General features: G+C 49.7%; 1 protein-coding gene across 11 annotated transcripts in view; it reads right to left on the minus strand.

The window, feature by feature from the left end:
- The window catches only part of EIF4G3 (eukaryotic translation initiation factor 4 gamma 3), a 105,569-nt gene that overhangs the window by 54,616 nt on the left and 31,649 nt on the right, over nt 1-19,304 (minus strand). For 5 of the 11 annotated variants that reach the window (XM_027905384.1, XM_027905383.1, XM_027905373.1 and 2 more), the window contains 7 exons: nt 18,942-19,037; nt 17,536-17,649; nt 14,061-14,093; nt 6,857-6,877; nt 5,897-6,076; nt 4,861-4,975; nt 565-665 (listed from right to left, as the gene is read on the minus strand). In XM_027905384.1, coding sequence (XP_027761185.1) covers nt 565-665; nt 4,861-4,975; nt 5,897-6,076; nt 6,857-6,877; nt 14,061-14,093; nt 17,536-17,649; nt 18,942-18,971 — 594 coding nt within the window. In that variant the 5' untranslated portion in view covers nt 18,972-19,037. The remainder of the gene's footprint in view (nt 1-564; nt 666-4,860; nt 4,976-5,896; nt 6,077-6,856; nt 6,878-14,060; nt 14,094-17,535; nt 17,650-18,941; nt 19,038-19,304) is intronic. The other 6 variants (XM_027905379.1, XM_027905376.1, XM_027905381.1 and 3 more) reach the window with 6 other exon arrangements.

The following is a 19,304-nucleotide window of genomic DNA, read 5'->3' on the forward strand; positions in this document are numbered from 1 at the left end:
CCTTTTGAACCAATTCCCAACATTCTCCCAAACTGAGCTGAGTTTGTTCATTCCCACCTGGCTCTTTGGGAATACTCTCAGCAGCAGCGCAGGCAGAGGAGGATCCCAGGCTCTGAGGGATATGCTGCTGCTTTCACTGATGTTTATTTAAAAAACATCAAAAATCTTTTCCTTCCTGACTGGCTGAGATGCCCCAAACTGTGAGCAGAGTGGGAAAATGGAAAATAAGCCCCCAGTTCAGCACTGTGCAAGGTCTGATGACACCTGGCTGTGACAGGTAAGGCTTAACCTCTCTGGGAATCACAGAATCCCGGAATCCTGGAATGTTTTGGGCTGGGAGAGACCTCAAAGCTCATCTCATTCCATGGGCAGTGACACCTTCTACCATCCCAGCTCACCCCAAGCCTTGGACACTTCCAGGGATGGGGCAGCCACAGCTCCTCCAGGCAACCTGTGCCAGGGCCTCCAGCCACGACAGAGCTCAGTTTTAAGCTCAAGAAGGGTATCCATTCCCTTCCACCTCCCAATCCCCCCGGGAATGTGTCCCTCAGGGCCCTCACTCACCGTTTTCTTCTCCCTCTTGGCGGGCGGTGGCTGCTGCTGCTGCGTAGGCACAATGAGGGGCGCGGACTGGTACACGGGCTGGCTGGGGTAGAACGGTGTTCCTGGGGGGAAACAAGGATGAAAAAGAGGGACAAGCTCAGTTTGGCTGTTAATGAACTAAATAAAAGCCAGCACAGGAGGTAGAAGTGGCCATGGACTCCTCCTTTCCTCCAAACCCCAGAACTTCCAACAACAATCTGGGTTTGCTCTTCCAGAAGCTGCTCCTTCAGCAAGACAAGAGATTAATCTTTATTTAATTATTAAAAATAATTTGATTATTAAAATAATTTAGTTATTAACATTTATTTAATGATTAACATTTATTTATTTAATTATTTCACTGTAGAATTTTTAATTTCCATGGCAGAAAGGTGGCCATGTGCATGCGTTCCCGAGGGCCTGTGGACACCATCAAGGCACTAAAAGATCATCCTTTGGAATCCTCTGACAGACAAACAGGTGGGTTTGTTCCTGCTTTATCATTTTTTTTTGCCTTTGCAGAGAAATTCAGTCAGACCCACACAAACAATTTGCAAGGTCAACTGCAGCCTGTTTTGAAGCATAACCAGAAAATTTAATTACCAACAATGTTCTTCTCGTGCTGCAGCTCACAAAAAGCACGACCACGGTGATTAGTGCAGAATTTCACCGTGGTGCTGCTCACACTGGAGCAGCCAATATGGTTCATTATGGTTTCCTTTATGGAATGAGGTTGGCTCAATAACTGAGTGCTTTAAAAACGTGCCAGACATCAGGGTGGCAGAGCAGAGCTGCCTCCTGCCCAGGGATCCGGTGTCAGGGGGATGTGGGAGGTGCTGCTGGGGTTTTTTCCCTTCTAGGCATGGACTGACTGCTTGCACTTGCCCCTGGAGCAATCTGATTTATTCATATCTGGTCATTCTTCAGCTGAACTAACCTTTAAATGGGAATGAAACCTGGATTGTGCCTGTAACTCAACCAGGGGTCACTGCGATCTCAGGCAAAGGGTGAAACCCAAGAAAGCCAAAGAGCTCAGCCCTGCACGGTCTGATCCGAAACTGCAAAGGATGGATTGACCCAGCTGAGAGCTGAGAGCCCCAGCTCTGGGCAGGCTCCCTGTCTGGGCAGGCTCCCTGTCTGCAGCCTCACAGGGCAGCTTTGCCAAAGCAGAGAGCTCTGTGTGGCACCAGGGTGCTCCAAGGGTTCAGGCTGGGGTGGGCTCTCTGACTCAATCAGCCTTGTTTGGGGTGTCAGGGTAGGGCAGCAGGACCTCAGATCAGGCCTCAGGGCACAGAAGTGTCCACCAGCACCTCTACAGCCTGGGAATCAACAACTGCTGCCCCATCCCTGGGAGTGTCCAAGGCCAGGATGGACGGGGCTTGGAGCAACCTGTGGAAGGTGTCCCTGGCAGGGGCTGGAATGGGATGAGCTTTAAGGTCCCTTCCAACCCAAACCATTCTGGGATTCTATGAATCCTCCTCCCTCTCTCCTTAAAAACAGTGATGAACCTCAAACTCTTCCCAGTAACACTCTGATGGAGCTGCCCAGTGTGCCAGCAGAGTCTGGGTCAGGTGAGGGGACAGGAGCCAGCCTGGGAGCCCTGGAATGTGGGAATTACCTTCATTTCTACAGACCACCTGTAATGTGATCCCTGACAGACAGGCAGCTCCTCAGGGAAGGACTCTTCCTTTATGAGAAATACTTAAAAAACCCAAATCCTGAAAAGCAAGGGTGAACTTCTCTGGGAAGAAGCAGAGCTTCTGTTGCAACAAGTCAAGTGCACGTGTCAGTGCCACACTCTCTGCTCTCCTGCCTTTTCGTCACTTCCACTTCTACAGCACCCAAGTTTTATTTTCCCTCCTTCCCACAGATCATTTCAAGGTCTTTCCCAACACTGTGGGGAACTCCCTGATATCAGGGAATGATAAACTGCAGAACTGAGTTATAAAAATGCACTGTCCATCCTCACAAGTGTTGCCTTCATCACCTTCTTTAGGTCCTGCCATGGTTTTGATATCCAGCAGCCACACTGGCTACAAATCCTGTGGTTTATGGGAAAAGGCACTGCCAGCAGCTTTATCCATGCCTGGATTGCAGATTTAGCTGTTCCCCAAGCCTGGCAGCACCTGCTGAGAGACTGAGCATTCCCAGTCCCTAAAAATAGCAAGGAAGGAACAGGAAGGAAAGGTGGATGAGCAGAGACAAAGCTGCATCATCCCCTTCCTCAGCTAAACCTTCCCTGCCTGGAAAACTCTGCAGGATGGAGAGCTCCAGCCTCACCCACTGATGCTCCACAGACACAGCAACCTAAAAACAAGCTGGGATTGAAAGATTCCAAGTTTCTGTGCAAGAAAACAGGCGCTTCCAGGAGAGGAATGGAGCCAGAAAGGAGCCTTTCCCTAATTACAGGAGTGAAGACTAAGCAAGACTAAGCAGGAAGCAAGAAAGCAGACCTGTAACAGCCAAAAAAATGAGGAATACTGGGCAATTTCCTCACTTAACGGATCAGATTTGAAGAATCATTGCAATATTCCTTCTGTTTTTTTCTAGGATAGACAACCAGGAAGCAGCTGCCTCATAATTACCCTCCCCCCTTCTGTTCTGAAACTGCAGAACCAGATTTGAAGGGTTCAGGGCAACCTTTCAACGCAGTCCCATGAGCTCCACACACACCAAATAAAGAACAGAAAGAAGGGAAATATTAAAAAAGAGAGTTCAGACCTTTCCAAATGATACACAGGGAAGCAAGTGGGGCTTTGCTCCCCTTCCAAAGGGATCTGTGTGTGGGAAGAGCAAACCTGCAGCTCTGCCAAGGGCTGTCACTGCTCAGCCTGGAAGGGAATCAGTCACCCCAGGGCTCTGGAATTCCAACAGCTCCAGCCCATGGGAAGCTGATGGCACCTCTGCCCCCCAGCAGGTCACAGAATGTGATGGGCTGGTAGCAACGAGAGAACAAAACGCCTCAGAATTGATACTGAGAGGTGAAAACCCTTCAAACATCAACCCACACGAAGGGGTGATGGATGCAATCACGATTTCCACACGCTGCCATAAATGAGCAAGGGAAGAACTGATAGACATGAGTGCAAGACTCCTAGTTTTGTATCTCAAACACAGCGTGCAGGAGCTGGTCTGACTGAACCATCCCAACACAGACCCCATGGAAAGCCTCCTCCCAGTGGGCTGTGATGTCAGGAGGACATGGATTGTACATGGAAACACGCAGGGAATTGTTAAGAAAAGACCTCCCTGCTTTTCTGTAAGAGGTGATTGCCAAGAGAAGAGGTGGGGAAGAACAGTCACCCACTGGCTTTGCAAACTGGGACCCAGGGGAGAGGAGCTGGGAGGCCCTGGAGGAGTCAAGGACCAGGAGACATGGACAGGAGGGATCCCCAGCCCTGGAATGTTTTATTGAAGCTTTGAACCTCAGGACCTGGGACAGTCACAGAATCACAGAATATCCTGAGCTGGAAGGGACCCACAGGGATCATCCAGTCCAAATCCTGGACAAATCCCACCCTGTCCCTCAGAGCGTTGTCCAAACCCTCCTGGAGCTCTGGCAGCCCTTGGAGCTGTGCCCACTGCCCTGGGGAGCCTGTTCAGTGCCAACCACCCTCTGGGGGAAGGAAGGACCTTTCCCTGAGATCCCACCTGACCCTCCCTGGCACAGCACCAATCCAGTCAAACACCTGAATACATGTACATATGATGATCATACCTATGACAATCTCCCAACCTTTTGGCTTGGGAAAAGCCAACACCAGGAGTCGCCCAGGAAAGGGCCAAATTTCAGCCTGTGCAGGAGTTACCGACTCTTCCACTGCACTACATTGATCTTTGCAGCACAAAACCAGGAACAAACCCATGGCTTGCTCTCATCCCTCACTAAACACCGAACAAGGAACCCAGGGATAAGAAAGTCAACTGCTGAATTCCTGGGAGCAAACCCAGGGCACGGCTGAGTGGAAACCAGGGCTGCCAGATGTACCCACAATACCTTAATAAATAATAACGATTGAGCAGGGACTAAGAAACAGCCCCCATTCCTGGTCCCACGTGATCCTGGGCAGCCTCTCCCGAGGCACTCACACAAACAATGCTCTGGCAGTGGGGATTTTTCAGGAGTGAATAATCAGGGCTGTGACACCACCAAATTTAGTAGCTATTTGAAGTTCAAACAAATGCTAATCCAGCTTGTTATTATAAATCTGCAGCTTGACAACAGAAAAAAACACACCCAGGGAAGATTTCTGTGAGAAGTCTGCAAGCAGAACTTACCGTAGGCATTGGGGAATTCTCCAGGACCTGGGCCTGGATAGAAGGGTCCCGGTCCCGGGGGTTGCACAGGGTATTGCTGGGGGGGCCCGACGTACGGGGGGCCACTGTGACGATACTGGGGGGACAAAAACCACCATCAGTCCACACAGGAGCACACAGAACCTGCAACGGAGCCCCCCAAACCACCAGGGAGATGCAGGAGTTACAGAGAAATGCAAGCACTAAGGTTGGAAAAGCCCTCCACGATCATCGATGTTCACCCCTAAACATGTCCCCAAGTGCCACATCCACACACCTTTTGAACACTTCCAGGGTTGGTGACTCCACCACTGCCCTGGGCAGCCCATTCCCATGCCTGACCACCCTTTCCATGAAGGAATTTTCCCTAATATCCAATGGAAACCTACCCAGGTGTTACTGTTAGAAAAAATAATGAGAGGTCAGGTAAAGACAAGGCAGGGAGGACTCGAGAGCTGAGGCAGAAGTCACCTCCCTGATTTCAGCAACACTGTGTTTTATGAGGCCCAAGGTTTTAGAGGGACTGTAGATCTATTAAGTCAATTTAGCTACATTTAAAGCACAAATATTTTGGTTTCCCGTTGTTTGGGACTCCTGCAGCCTCCATGCACAGAACAAATACTTCATACAGAGGAAGGACAGAGGCTGAACCACAGAATCCTGGAACCACTAAGGCTGGAAAAGGCCTCTAAACCACCAAGCCCAACGTTCCCCCAGCGCTGCCAGGGCCACCACTAAACTGTGCCCCCAGGTGCCACATGCATTGTTTCCTGAACACCTCCAGGGATGGTGACTCCACCACTGCCCAAAGCCACCAAAGCCTGTTCCACCCTTTCCACGAAGGAATTTTTCCTAATATCTAACTTAACCCCCCCCGGCACACGAGGCCAAATACAGAACCACCAGCTTGGCTTCACAGACACGTCCCCCTCCCACCAACTCCTGACAGCTCCTGAGACAACCCAGGCGGAGCAGAGGCGGCTCTGCAGTCCCTCAGGTGCCTGGCTGATGGATTTACCTGTGGGATACAGTACTGGGGGCCCTGAGGCATCGGGTAGGGCATTGGCAGGTGGTTCACCATCATGATGTGCTGGTTGGTTTGGTACACGGCAGTCGGGGTCTGTGCTCCGGGACGGATGGAGGGGCTGCTGTTCTGGATGGTGGCTCTGGGAGGCTGGATCTGAGGCCTCTGAAAAAACTGGGAGAGGGAAGGGAGAGAGGAGAGAAAACCAAGAACCGGTCAGACTTTCCGGGAAGGGATTAGAAACACCGTTACAATATTATAATTACAACATTAGTTTCCAAGGGTTGCCACGCATTCAGAAAGCTGCAGGACAGTCTGGGTTTATCTGGGAACAGCAGGGCTTTCTATTTCACAAGGCAGAAAAAGGCAAGAAACGTTACAAACTAATAATTATTAGCTTGTAACAATAATAATTATTATTATTAGTTTGTAGCTATCAAATTTTACAGCTCAACTTTCAGAGCGAACGTTGGGAAAAGGAGTTTGTCTCCTTTTTTTTTTTTTTTTTTTTAAAGGTGGGTTGGCTGCTAAAAAAAAATCCACCTTTATAAATACTCCAGGGAAATAAAAGATCAAGGCAACTGTTCCAATGTACCTCCAGAAGAGCTAAAAGGCTGGAATTTCCCAGTGGTCAGAGGCACCTCATGCCTCTCCTTTCCACTAACTGACCCAGGAGACTCGTCCTGCCCCGTTTTCCAAAGGGTGGCAACTCGTCCCAGGGTGGCACCAGACTCTTCTACCACGTTGGGATGAAGTGATGCCCCAGGTGGATGGAGCAGGGCCAGGACACCAAGCAACCCCCTGGCCGGGATGTAGCATTCCCAGGGCTGGAACACCTGGCTCCTGGAGAGGCTTTGGAGTCTTGGAAGTCAGGAGGCCAAGAAATGCATTCACTGACGGAGGAATGGTACAGGTGAGACACTTATGCCATGCAGAACCAGGAGCTGGAGTTACCTGTATAGGTCTGAATCCTCCCTTCAATAACGAAGCAAGAAAGCAGCAGGAAACAGAAAGAAAGCCAATGGAACAGCTTACAGATCAACAGGAAGGAACAGGATCAACATGCACCCTAACTCACACAATTCCAGCCACCTCCTGCCCTGCTCTGCATCACCCCTTGCACGAACTGCCAAGGAAAAGTGGTACTGAGGACCCTCAGAATCCCACAGGGTCAGAAACTTTTGTACCTCCACATAAAATTTGTCCAGAAAAGTTTAAAAAACCAAACACCAACCAAACCATGACTGACTGCAGGAGATGTGACACTTAACAGAAAGACTTTGTGTTTACTCTGCTCTTAAAACATCAAATATTTCTCCTGTCTGGTCTCTTGCAGTGATACAGAGGGAGCAGATAAAGCAGAAATCCTGGCTCCAAGCGTGGATTTCTCTCCATCAGACTGGGAGGGTAAGAAATGCCACATATTTTAACTGCTTACAAAAAAATTAACGATAATTATTAGGTCAGCACACATCACACCAAACCCTGCTGGCTGCTGTGCAGTGATGGGAACACTCTGGGAGCAACTATGTGAGGAGGGGTGAGAAGAGAAGGGAGGGATGACCACTGAGGAATGAGGGAATGAGCTGGGATTATTCACCTTGGGTTTGAGAAGGATGAGGGAGGATGGAAGGAAGCTGTGATGCCTCTATCCTTGCCATGACAATGAGCTTAAAATGGTCATTCTGGTGCTGCTGAAGACTCTGTAACACCTGAGCTGCCCCCCACAGCAAATGATTTCTCCAGGAAAGCCACGGATGACTCCATCTCAGAAATCCAGGCGCTGTTAAGAGGAGCTCAATGATTTTATGTCCAGCCCTGTTAATCTGGATGGAGAACTGTCCCCAGCACACTGTGACCTGAACCAGGACGAGGCAACTGTTTGGGGAGAGAAGTCTGGAATGAGGGTGCAGAGGGAAAACCAGAAGAGCATCACCCTGCCATGGTCCTGCTCCAACCACGCTGGGGCTGTGACAGGGGGGGAACTACACAAGTGTCCCAGGAGCCAGGGGCAGGTGCTGAATTTATGGTGAGAATCACCAGAGCCTGCAACTTTTTCATATCCAAAGACAAAAAAAAAAAAAAAAGCGCAAAAGTCTTTTGTTACTTCACTGCAAATCACTGGTTGATGATTATTTATAACCTGTTGGCAGCAGAGGTCTCACCGAGGTGGTGGGAAATTCCACAGTCCCCACAGGGTTGTGTTTATGCAGAGTGAAAATGGGCTGAAGCAAGACCTCCATCCACAAGGCAGCACAGGAAAAGCCACGGGGAGACTCCACCAGTGCCAGCCAGACACGATCCTAAACCTGCTCCTCAAGTTCCTGCTGCGCCCACGGAACCTGCTCCCACCACACGGACACCTGAGGGAACACTCCCAGCAGCAGGAACCGCCTGCTTATGGAAAGCTGCTCATTTCCATCACTGGCAACTGCTCCCTAAAGGCTCCTGAGGGGAGTCCTGCTGGGGGGACACTCTGGAAGCTCCATTTCATGGCACACGAGCTGGGGGTGTTCATCGCCGGAGCAGAAGGAAGGATGGGACGTGTGCTCTGGAATGGGGTGTGAGGCACAGCCCTGCTCTTCCACAAGCACTCAACACCCCCAGGGCAGTGCTGGGCTGTCCCACAGCACTGGAGGATCTCTGACAAGCAAAATCTGGGTTGAAAACCCTCTCAGAAGCCCCTTACACAGCCCACCCCAGCACAGAGCCAGCTCAGCCCCAGAGATGGAGACAGAAGGAAATTCCATCCCTGGCAGAGCAGCCAGAGGAACAGTAGATCCCTCATTCCAAATAACAAGCCCATCAGAAGCTTTTGGAAGCACCAAAGCTGAGACCTGTCTGACAAAGTTTAACGACTTGTAGCTACTCCACTTCCAGTATAAAACCAGGATTCTCAGGAAAATCCGGTACTGGAGCACTGAGCCGTGGGGGAAGCTGGCTGTTCTAAACCAGTATCACCTGGCTGGCAAACTGGTTTATGTTCCACCCTCACCCCTGTCCCTCCAGAGCTCAGCCAGCAATATTCATTCTTAGAAATGTTTTGCTCTTCTGACTTGATCTGCCAAAAAATTCATCTTGCAAGGTCCAAGTGCCCAGCACAGACCCCTCCAGGTAATGCCAACGATGCCCCAGGGAAGAACATGAAAATCTGACAGATTTGGACTCTATTTCTTCCTGGAAGTGCAGGATTTGGGGTGGAGCACACACAGGGCCCCCTCAGGAGCACAGCAAGGCTTCTGAGAGAAACTCTGTGTTACACCAGCCCTTCCTCAACTGCCTTCAAAAACAAAGCCCTGCTATGTCTAATGATGGTCAAATTATGGCTGTTCAGCAACCAGTGCAGCCCTGGGTTGTGTCCTTGGGATGTCTCATCCCTTACCTGTCCAAGGCTGAGAGGGAGTTCTTGGATCACCCTGGAGTCAGTTCTAATGGGCAATGTTGGCTTTAACTTTGCTGCCCCGATCCCTCAAGAGGAGCACAAACCCCTCTGGCACTGCCTGAGCTCAGCTCCTCCAGCCTGCTCGTTTAATGAGCTCTCCTCAGCCCAGCAGATCCTTCACCTCCCTGCTCCAGAAAGCTCTCCTGGAAAATCCAAAAGCAGAATTGCACACAGGCTCCAGGAAGGGTTTCCCCGGTGCTTCCCAAAACTCCTTCACTGGAAATAACTCCAGTGGTGTGTCTGGAGGCTGCACTGGGTTCAGCTCCCACCTTGTGGAATAACCCCTTCTCCCTGGCACTAAGAGCCTTGCTGGATGTCACCTGTTCCATGCACAGCATCCTCATGCTGACCAGGTTTTCCACCTTTCCACCTTGCTGCAGACACAAACCTGCTCTTTGTGCCAGAGGAATTAACATTAATTTTAAGGAAATCCCCTTCTAACCTCCTGCCCACCCCTCCACAATTCCCTGCCATTCCCTTCAGTCACTGCTTAAATACACACACCCCAATATCTGGTTATTAATCATCACCTTCTTCATTTCCTTCCCACGTGCCCAGAGGCTGCTGAAGGCAATCAGAGTAGAAAAATCAATGATCAAACAGAGCGCAGTCCCCTGTGATCACCCACCACTGCAGCCCCCAAAACCTGCACTGAGCCAGAAACCTGGGGTGAGAGCACTGAAAACAACCCTATGCCAAGCTCAGCCCAGGGAAGATGAGCACTCAGCTGGTTTTTTTCCTAGTTTGGACCAAGGCTGGATGCTGTGATGGGTCCACGGAGCCCCACGGAAGGTTGTGGAGAAAGGAAGAGAGAAAGGAGAGTTCAGCAAGCTCTGCACTTCAGTTGAGCTTCTCATACCCCTGTTACTGATTTTTAGTCATTCTGGTGCCACCAGGAAGCTGGTGGGGTAACCTGAGCCTGGGCTGGCAGCGGGGGGAGGAGGTGCCTGCACAGGCAGTGCAGCAGGAACCATCTGCCTGTGGATGGATGTTGGGTTTGACCTTTCCAACTTCAGCACAGGCACTGGGCTCAGCTGAGGAGCTGCAGCCTGGAGATCACACAATCATGAAATTGTTTGGGTTGGAAAAGCCCTCCAAGATCATCAACACCAACCATTCCCCCAGCACTGCCACGTTCACCACTAAACTTGTGCCCAAGTGCCACATCCACGTGGCTTCTGCATCCCTCCAGGATGGTGACTTCACCACTGCCTTGGACAGCCTGTTCCAATGCCTGACCACCCCTTCCATAAAGAAATTTTCCATAACATCCAATGTAAACCCCCCTGGCACCCCTTGAGGCCGTTTCCTCCTGTCCCATCACTTGTTAGCTGGTGCCAGAAGCAGGAGTTCCAGCACAGATGCCCAGCTCCACATTCCCCAGTGACCACCAGCACCTCAGCACAGCCCTCTGGGCAGCAGGCAAGACTTGTTTGCTACCCTCAGACTCTCCCAGTTTTATTATTTATTAAATGATTAATCTGGGAGGAAAAGCCCTTTTTGTGGGGTTTAGAACTGGCAGCTCCTCCCCACGCTGGGTGCAGACAGGGAGGGGACGTGGCAGCCACTTCCCATCACCTCCTGACTCGAAATACCCCAGGACGCTGCAAAATGACAGTGGAGTCAGCTCAGGGAATGAATTCCCAACCTCTCCAAACCCCAGAGCTCCTGCACCCAGCCCAGCCCATTCTCTGCTGTACAAATCCCACCCAAAGGAACTCGAGGAACCCTGAGCTGAAACTGGAACCAACTGCACCAGCGAGCCCAGGTGAAGTGAGTCTGCCACGAGCAGCAACCTCAGCTCAAACACAGCTAAAAGTCAAAAAGCAAACGATGACATTTGAGTTTATACTTCTGATTTCTGTTTTTAATTACCTTGGCACCCAGTTTTAAAGCCACCCAGACGCTCCCCCAAGTCGCTTCTTAAACGTAAGGTTTTATAAGCAGAGTCAAATGTAACAAAAACCCTGCATTTTGGAGCTCAGATTAGAAGAAAAATGCTATTTTCAGCTGTGCTTCCTGAGCATCAGAAGCAACAAAGTGACCCCAGAGCCTCAGTTAGGAATTAAAACCAGGGAAGCTCCATGCACAGAGTGGGAAATGGAGCAGCAATCCCAGGCAGGGAGGAGCTGAGGCCATTTCAGGAAGAACACAAGCTGAGGGCGCATTAGAAACACTGCCCAAAACCCTTTGCAGGGTCTGTTTTGTTTCTCCTATAAAGAGAAGTTTTCCAGCAGATTCCCAGTGTGTGATCTGGGAATCAGGGATTACTGATACACGTTTAACTTTCAATCAGAACTCCTGCAGCTGTTTTATTTCACTGCACCCACTCTAACACCCTCAATCTCCAATATTTCCTCCTCTACAGAAGGTGATCACACTTTCTGCAGCATTAACTGGCTCCACCAACTATAACTACCCAGCACAGGACAGGAATTCCCATCTGGAAAAAAAAAACCTGCCTATAAAGCTGCCGTTCAGCTTCAGGTGCTGAAATCATGCTAATTGGAGTGCTTTTAAGATCTAATAATTTCAGGCAGCAACATTAAAGAACAACCCATTATTTGGCTGCAAGAGACCCAGAATCAAGAGGAGGCACATGCCAATAAAATCCACTGGGATGGACATGGGGAATTGCAGCAATTCTGCCTCTGCCTTCAAAAGGGTATTTTGAGTTGTTGCAACAAATATTAACCCTGCCATGGCCAATTTACTCACTGAGCACTTCTGAGGTTACAAATCCCAGCCTGGACCCCTCTGCTTACGTTACACAGGTTAAACATCTTGAAATGTTGGTCTGGAGCATCCTCTGAGTGTTGGGTTTGGGATGAAACCGTGACCTTCCTGCACGTGGTGATGACCAAAATCCCTCTGTCCACCCCCAACCCACACCAGGGGTGGAGGGTTTTGGATTAAAAGAAATAAACATCTCTAGCCCAGGTTTCTCTGAGCCTCTCCTGATCCAGCACATGACAGATGTAACTGGGAATAAAGCCTGGAATGTGTTTCCAGTGGTGACAGCTTCTGGCAGGTAATTATAAGCAGATTCAAATGTTAACAGAGTCAAAAATCTGTGATAAAATTGGGGAAACACCTGGAAATTACGAATTTTAACCTGCAGGCAGGGTAAGAACTGGGTCCAAAGGCAAGTTTTAGATCAGATTCTGACAGACTGGTGGCAGAGTCCCACCAGATAAGCCACCAGTCGCTGAAGTGTTTCCTCCAAGGCTGTGCTGCCTCCAGACTCCTGGGCCAAAACCTGCTCAGTGAGCTCAGAACGTCTGAGGGGAATATTAACTGGCTCACACTGAATATATCCAGTGCCTGGGAAAGGACTGAGGAGTTTCAGAGCAGAGATGGATCTTCAGCAAACACAGCCCTGATGTTAAGGTCAAGAACAGAAGTATCTAAACAAGATCCTAATCCCCTCATTCCCCACGTGTCCCAGCCATCTGCAAACATTCCTCCAGCACTCCTGGCCATGCCATCTCAGTCAGGCACAGAAATCACTCCCTTCTCTCTCTCATGAGCTTTGCCTGGGAGCAAACAGGTGCAAAACGTCCCATTTTACTCTTTCAGCCCTTTTTTGCCCCGCCCTGGATGGCTCCCACGGCCCCCAGGCTGCTCCCTGGGGAGGAAGGAACAAGGAGGACGATGTTTTTTGGGTGTCTGTGCCCACCCAACACTCACCTGCTCTCTTGAGACACAACTATCCCCACAGTGCTCATCTCTGCAGTTCAACTGCTCAGGAACAGGAGCAGAGCAAGAACAAAATGACCTTCCTTGGCTCGAGACCCTGCTCTGACACCCCTGGAGTTAATGGGATTTTTTTTTTCCTATTAATTTGGTGGAAACAACCTGCTCCTTCCAAGCCAAGAATGTCATGGAAACAGCCCAATCTGGGAGAGCTTTCCTGCTCTTGTCACTCCTCTGCTCCTCTTTCCCACCCTGCAGTACCACCTCTGTCCCCTCCAGGGCTACAAGCAGCAGCAGCATCACTTCCCAGGGGAAAGAGTTTTGGCAAAGATGAACGGGGGAGCCGATAGGAAAGGTAATTTCAGACACTGACTAGGACAGAGGGACCTGTGTGTCTGTCCTGACACCAGAGAGGTCCTCAGGGTAATTCTGCCACCCCTGAGTTCCACGAGCCAGAGCTATTCCCAATCCTTCCTCCTATTAACGGAGTGGTTCCTTACAAAGTCCAGGTCACCCAACAGGAATACTGAAAGATTCCTACTCGTCTGGCATTCCTGGGCCAAGTGCTAACACGGTCAGGCAGTGCAATGGCAGCAGATCACCAGGGGCAGCACAAACACACGAGGCAACAGGAAAGTCGTTTGCTTTGCTCCCAGTTGGAAGAGCAGGATTTTCTCAGCTGACACCTCCAGGCAACTCAATCCACTGATCAGTTGGGGGAAGAGCCACAAAAAGTTTTCAGCGATGTGAGAAGGCAGAAAAAACCAAATCTCCCACATACCTGGCAAGGATCCCTGCAGGTTCTCCTTCCCTAGGGAAGGGGGTGGTTGATGGGAGCAGTGACCCCAGGGGTGAGTTGTGTTAACTCAGCGTTGCAGGCAGCTCGTTAGAGGGTTATGCACGTGCTAGCAGCTACTAAGGGGTGGTTTCCTCCACTCTGAGTTAGTAGGTGAGTCACCTCCACCCCCAAACCCCCCCAGGCAATTAGTGCAGGGTGATAACAAGGGGCAGGTACTGTACCTGGTGATGGGCAGGTCGAGGCCCCGCTGCAAACTGAGGAAAGGCGGGAGAAACAAACACAAAAGGAAAGGCACAAAGAGTCAGAAACACCACAACGAACCAAAATGTCACAGTCTATGCCAAAATAAACCCACAGAAAATAAAAGAACGACGACACACTCAAAAGCTTTGCTGCAGGACAGCGACAGACGGGGAGAGGGGTGTGGGGTGGACGTGGGGACTGCGCTGCTGGGAGCTGGGGGGAGCAGCTCCCGGGAATCCTACAGGCACTCTAGTGTAGGGATGCAGGCATTCCTTACCCTGCCTGGGAGAAGAACGTGGAACCAAAAAAAGAGAACCAAAAAAACCAACTTAAAACAAGCAGCAGTGCGGGGTTTGGAAACTGTTTAAGGTGGAGGGAGATGGTTGAAGCAGCTGGACTCGGCAGTTCCAGGTATTTTTGGGATTGAGGGTGGACACTCATGGCTGGAGAGCAGGGAAGAGCCAGGCACAGGTAGTGACCTGCCAGCCAGGGGCTGTGGGACATCCCTGCAGGGCAAAGAGCAGCCATTCCTTGCACACACCCCCCCTGTTCCTTCATTTCCAGCTTGGTTTTCTCCACCAGGATCACAACAAACCCCTCCTTAACGAGTGGGATTTGTCACCCCCTCTGAAAGAGAAGGACCAGGTTATCTCATGGTGTCCCCACTGAAGGGCATCAGCAGTGGAGCCTGGATGGAGAACAGCAGGTCCTGGTTCCCAGCCTCGAGCTCAGCCTACTGAGTCACTTCCCACCCACCAGGGTTAAACACGGAGGAAAATAATCCCAGCTGAACATGCTCAGTGGACATTCAAAGCACTTCCCAAGAAGGAACTGACTGTTAAAACAGAAATAAAAATGAATGCAAGAAATGGAAAATATAAATAAAGATGACAAGGTGTCTTCTTCCAGAGCTGAGTTAGGTGTTGGAACCTTGAATTCTCAGTGTAATGAGCAGAGCTCCATGATGAGAGCAGGAAACCTACTCATAAGAGCCCCAATAATTAACTGGAACAATCAAAACTAGAGAGCCAGAGTAGATTTTCCCCCGCCACGTGCCTCTACTGTGATGGCTCAGTGACTTAAGACACATGGTACAGCACATCTCTGCTCACTCAGGGACTCCCTGTGGTTTCATTTCTGCCTGGGAACAGTGATCAAAACTGGCTACTAATTATTGGTTTTCTTAATAAAAGGGTTTTTCTGTGAGGAAAAGTGGGCCAGGGTTCACATACAGCCCTTCCATCTATTTTAATGCCATCAAATATGAAGCAAAGTATAAATATCCACTGGCCCAGCTGACTTTTTTTTTCCTTTATAAACACTTTAATTGCCTAGATCTAAGATTTCCAAGGACTGCTAATACTGGTGTTTACATATTCCTTCTGCCTTCACCTCACGGTGACTCTTGGATGGAGAGTCACAAAACCTTTCAGAAAGGAGCAAATTCACACCCACAGCCCATTTCTGGCACGAGGGTTTATAAAGAATGACCTGCACTGGTTCACCAAATAGTTTTTTCCCTAAAGCTTTAGATTAAAGACTAAAAAAAGCAAAGCCTGGTCACCTTGTAAGACTAAAAAGCTAAATTTCAACTTTAATAAAAGAGAAGGACTCGGAGCCTCCTGCCATCCTCCTGAGGGCTCCAGGAGGGAAGAGGACAGTGGCTCTGTGGATGAGGGGAAACAGGCACCTGGATGAGTCTCAGGAGGTAAAAGCACTTCAAGTCCCTCTTTCCCTGAAGAACTCGCCCAAAACCAGCTCAAACATCTTGGGAAAAGGGACTGAGGGTCCCCTGGAAGGGCTGAGCCTTCCCCTGGGGTGACACGCTCTGTGTTCCACACCAGTGACAAAAACGACCCAAAAAGAGAACCACAGGGTGCAAAAACCTTGTGCTGCTTCACTTCAGGGCCAAAGCTCCTCTCCCATCCCTGTTCCACAGAGATTTGTTCTCACTGTCCTTAAAGCTGGAGGTTTATACCTGAAGAAGCTGGAATATACTCTGTGGTGGAAGGTAATGTGTTATAAGAAAAAAATGAAGAAATCAAATAAAAGCTCCAAGTTAGTGAAAAATGCCTCATCTATTTTGCACTGGTCACCACTGGCTCTTGATTTTTTATTTAAATAATTCAGGTTGATAGGAATTATTCCTATTAGTAGCTGTAAGCAACAGAACAAACTGTAGTCACTGCTGATTAAAATTCGCACTTGGGATAGTTTTTTCTCCGTTTGATGAAGACAGCAGACAGGAAAACTTTATAAATCCTGGGTCCAACCTTCCTGCCCCCTCATTCCCTACAGGCCTGTGTGGGCACAGGGAATGTTCTCTCCCTGGGGATGTTGGTCCACACCTCACATCCCTCCTGGATCGCTCAAACACCCTCTCCAGCACGTCTTTTTTTGGGCAGGACTCCTAGGATTGGACACTTTGTGTTCAAACCCCCTGGTGCTCAGGGCTGGAATGGCCAGGAGAGCAGAGAGAACTCCCAGCAGTGCTGAAAGACCTGGATTTCATCTTCCTTGCCCAGCTGGAGCTGCACTTTGCCATTCCCGCTATCGGAGCGATGCGAGCGGGGAGCGAACATGAAGCCAGTTGGATTGCAAAGGTTGCTGTCCTGGGAGGAGCAGAAAAGCCTGAGCTCTGCAATTCCAACGGCCCTGGGATGCAGGACGGGATGGAGGAAGCTCCAGTCCCTCCAGGAAGCGGGGCTGGGATCCATCCTGCTCCCCACGGGGCTGTGCTGCGCGAGCCCAGGGATGGCAAAACCACCCTCCTCGTCCCCTCCTCACCCTGCCCTCACCACCAAAAAGAATGGTTAAAAAAGAAATAAAATATAATAACATTTAAAAAAAACAAAAACAAAAACACAAATAAATCAAGCCCAGAACAAAATGCAGGAGTAGCTCAGGCCCGGGCCAGTCTTGCATTTGCTTTGGGGTGGGAGGTGGAATGAGATGTGATGGGTGGGAGCAGCTTTTAGTCATGGGGTGGAGATGGTCACAGCAGAGCAGATGGCAAAACCTGCACACGGGAGAGCTCAAAAAAAAAAATAGGGAAAAATGCCTGATGGCTGCAGACAAAAATCCTTCCTGGAGATCTCAGGAATGGGGCCAAAGCCCTACAATTTGGTGCTTTCGGGCCGAATCTCCTCAGGTGCTCTCTGTGGGGTGACAAACCCTGAGGGGTGCCCTGGTCTCTGTCCTACCTCAGGTCAGACCCCCCAGCTGTAACTCGGTTTGGGACCTTGTGTCACCCTGGGACCTTTGTCACCACCTCACCTGGCAGAGGCTGCCACGGCAGCTCGTGCTCTCAGCAAAGAAGCAAAATCAGTGCATTTCTGTAGCCAACAAAAAAAGATGTGGTAAAAAAATAAAAAATAAATAAAGGAAGAAATAAAAAGGGTGCCATGGGCACAGTTGCCTGCAAGAAGGAGTACAGTTTGTTATATTGCTTACAATGCAGTATTTAATCCAGCCTCTTCCAGCCAGGGACCTGTAAACCGGACTCTGTTCCAAAACCTTCCTCCTCTTCCAGTTGTCTGTGCAATGTATTGGCACTGTTCTGCTGGGCTGTCAAAAAAACTGGTTTAGAGATGCAGCTCTTCAGTCAGGTTTTTGCTCCAGTTCTAACCACACCAATTTAGCTGTGCTTTGCAACAATTAAAGAAAAAAGGTGATTATACTTACTGAGGAAAGAGGTTTTACCAGCTGTGTCCTGCATTACTGATCAGAATGGGGCACTAAGGACAAATTCCCAGCTGTCCACACCACAGAACTCTAATATTGGTGTTAATTGGCTTGTTTTATCAGCACAGAGGTTCATGGGCCTCAGAACAAACCCTCCTGGAGTGACTGCCCTGGAACCTCCAGAAGCCGGGCCAGCACATCGGTGTGGCTGCACACCGGGGGTTCTTGCCCCTCTACAACTATTTATACCTGTTTGGTGGACAAACTCCTCTGTCTTGCAAGGCTTTCACTTTGCTTCAGCAGCATTTGCCTTACTCTAGGAAGAGAAGAGTGCTGGGGAGGGAGCACGGTGGTGACCTGAAGGCGTCACAGCACAGGATGTGGGGCTGCTCCCTCCGCTGACGGAGGCTCAGGAGGTGGTGATGGGAAGCCACCTCGCCTCCAGAAGCTGGGCTAAGCCTCTGCTGCCCTAGGAGGGTCTCCTAACATCATGTGGAGCTCTACTATGAGCAGAGATTCCCCAAAAGAGCCTGGCGTGGGGAACCAAAGTCCTACAACCCCCAGAGCGGTATCACAATAAACACACACCCCAAAAAACCAGACTGTGGAGGACAATCAGACCTAAAGCTGGATGAAAAAGGGGCTCAGCACAAAAAGATCTGAGTACACAGGAGCTGTAGGTCACATGTGAGCACCTCCAGGGTTAGAACTGATCAGTGGCACTGATCTGGGAGCAATGCCCAGAGCCACTGGACAGTGAGCGCTGCCGCAGAGAATCGCTGGTGTTTGATCTCTGGTCTATCCCTGCACAAAACACTTCCTTAAAGAAAAAATTAAAAGAAAAAAAAAAAAAAAAGAAGAAAAGAGAAAGGTTCTGGGAATGAACCTGAACTCTACAATGAAGTGAACCTGAAAGTAACTAGGCTAAAAACAAATCATGTTATTTGAAGTAGATGAGAATCCCTCCATCGCTTCTTTAGCCACTTTAGAAGGAAAATCATCCTACCAGGACAGTGTCTGAAAAACTCAGGCAAGGTTTGCCATTTGGAATGTGCTTCCAGGTCAGTAAAATGGGCTTCCCAGAGAACCAGCCACGTGCTACAGACACACACAGACAGAGAAACACACCAACGAGGAAGAAAGAACGGGAGGAAACGCCACCGTGGGCTCCTTACCGGCGAGCGGGTCTGAGGCTGAGTGTTCATTGTTTGAGGAGCTTGAGGGTACACCAACGTGGTTGGAGCTGCATTCTGTCCTGAGGGGTAAGGAGCCTGCCAGGGAACAAGAAAAATCAACATAAAATGAGCGTATTCAAGGATTTATCCCCAAAGATAGGAATGGAACACGTTATCACACGGAGCGATTGACACGGAGATAAAGACGACAAGATCGCAATGGAAAAACCTTCAACAAGGACCCAACCAAGTTTTCAATGCTACCTCTCACAGTAGTAATTTACTCCTCTTAAGTAAGTACCAGTTACTTACTCATTACCCAGTCAGTCAGAGTTTACCACCATTTACTAAGTGAGCTCCCCA

This window comes from Empidonax traillii, unplaced genomic scaffold, assembly GCF_003031625.1.
Source record: "Empidonax traillii isolate 1590-97213 ecotype Southwest subspecies unplaced genomic scaffold, ASM303162v1 scaffold1149:size320058, whole genome shotgun sequence".
NCBI lineage: Eukaryota > Metazoa > Chordata > Aves > Passeriformes > Tyrannidae > Empidonax > Empidonax traillii.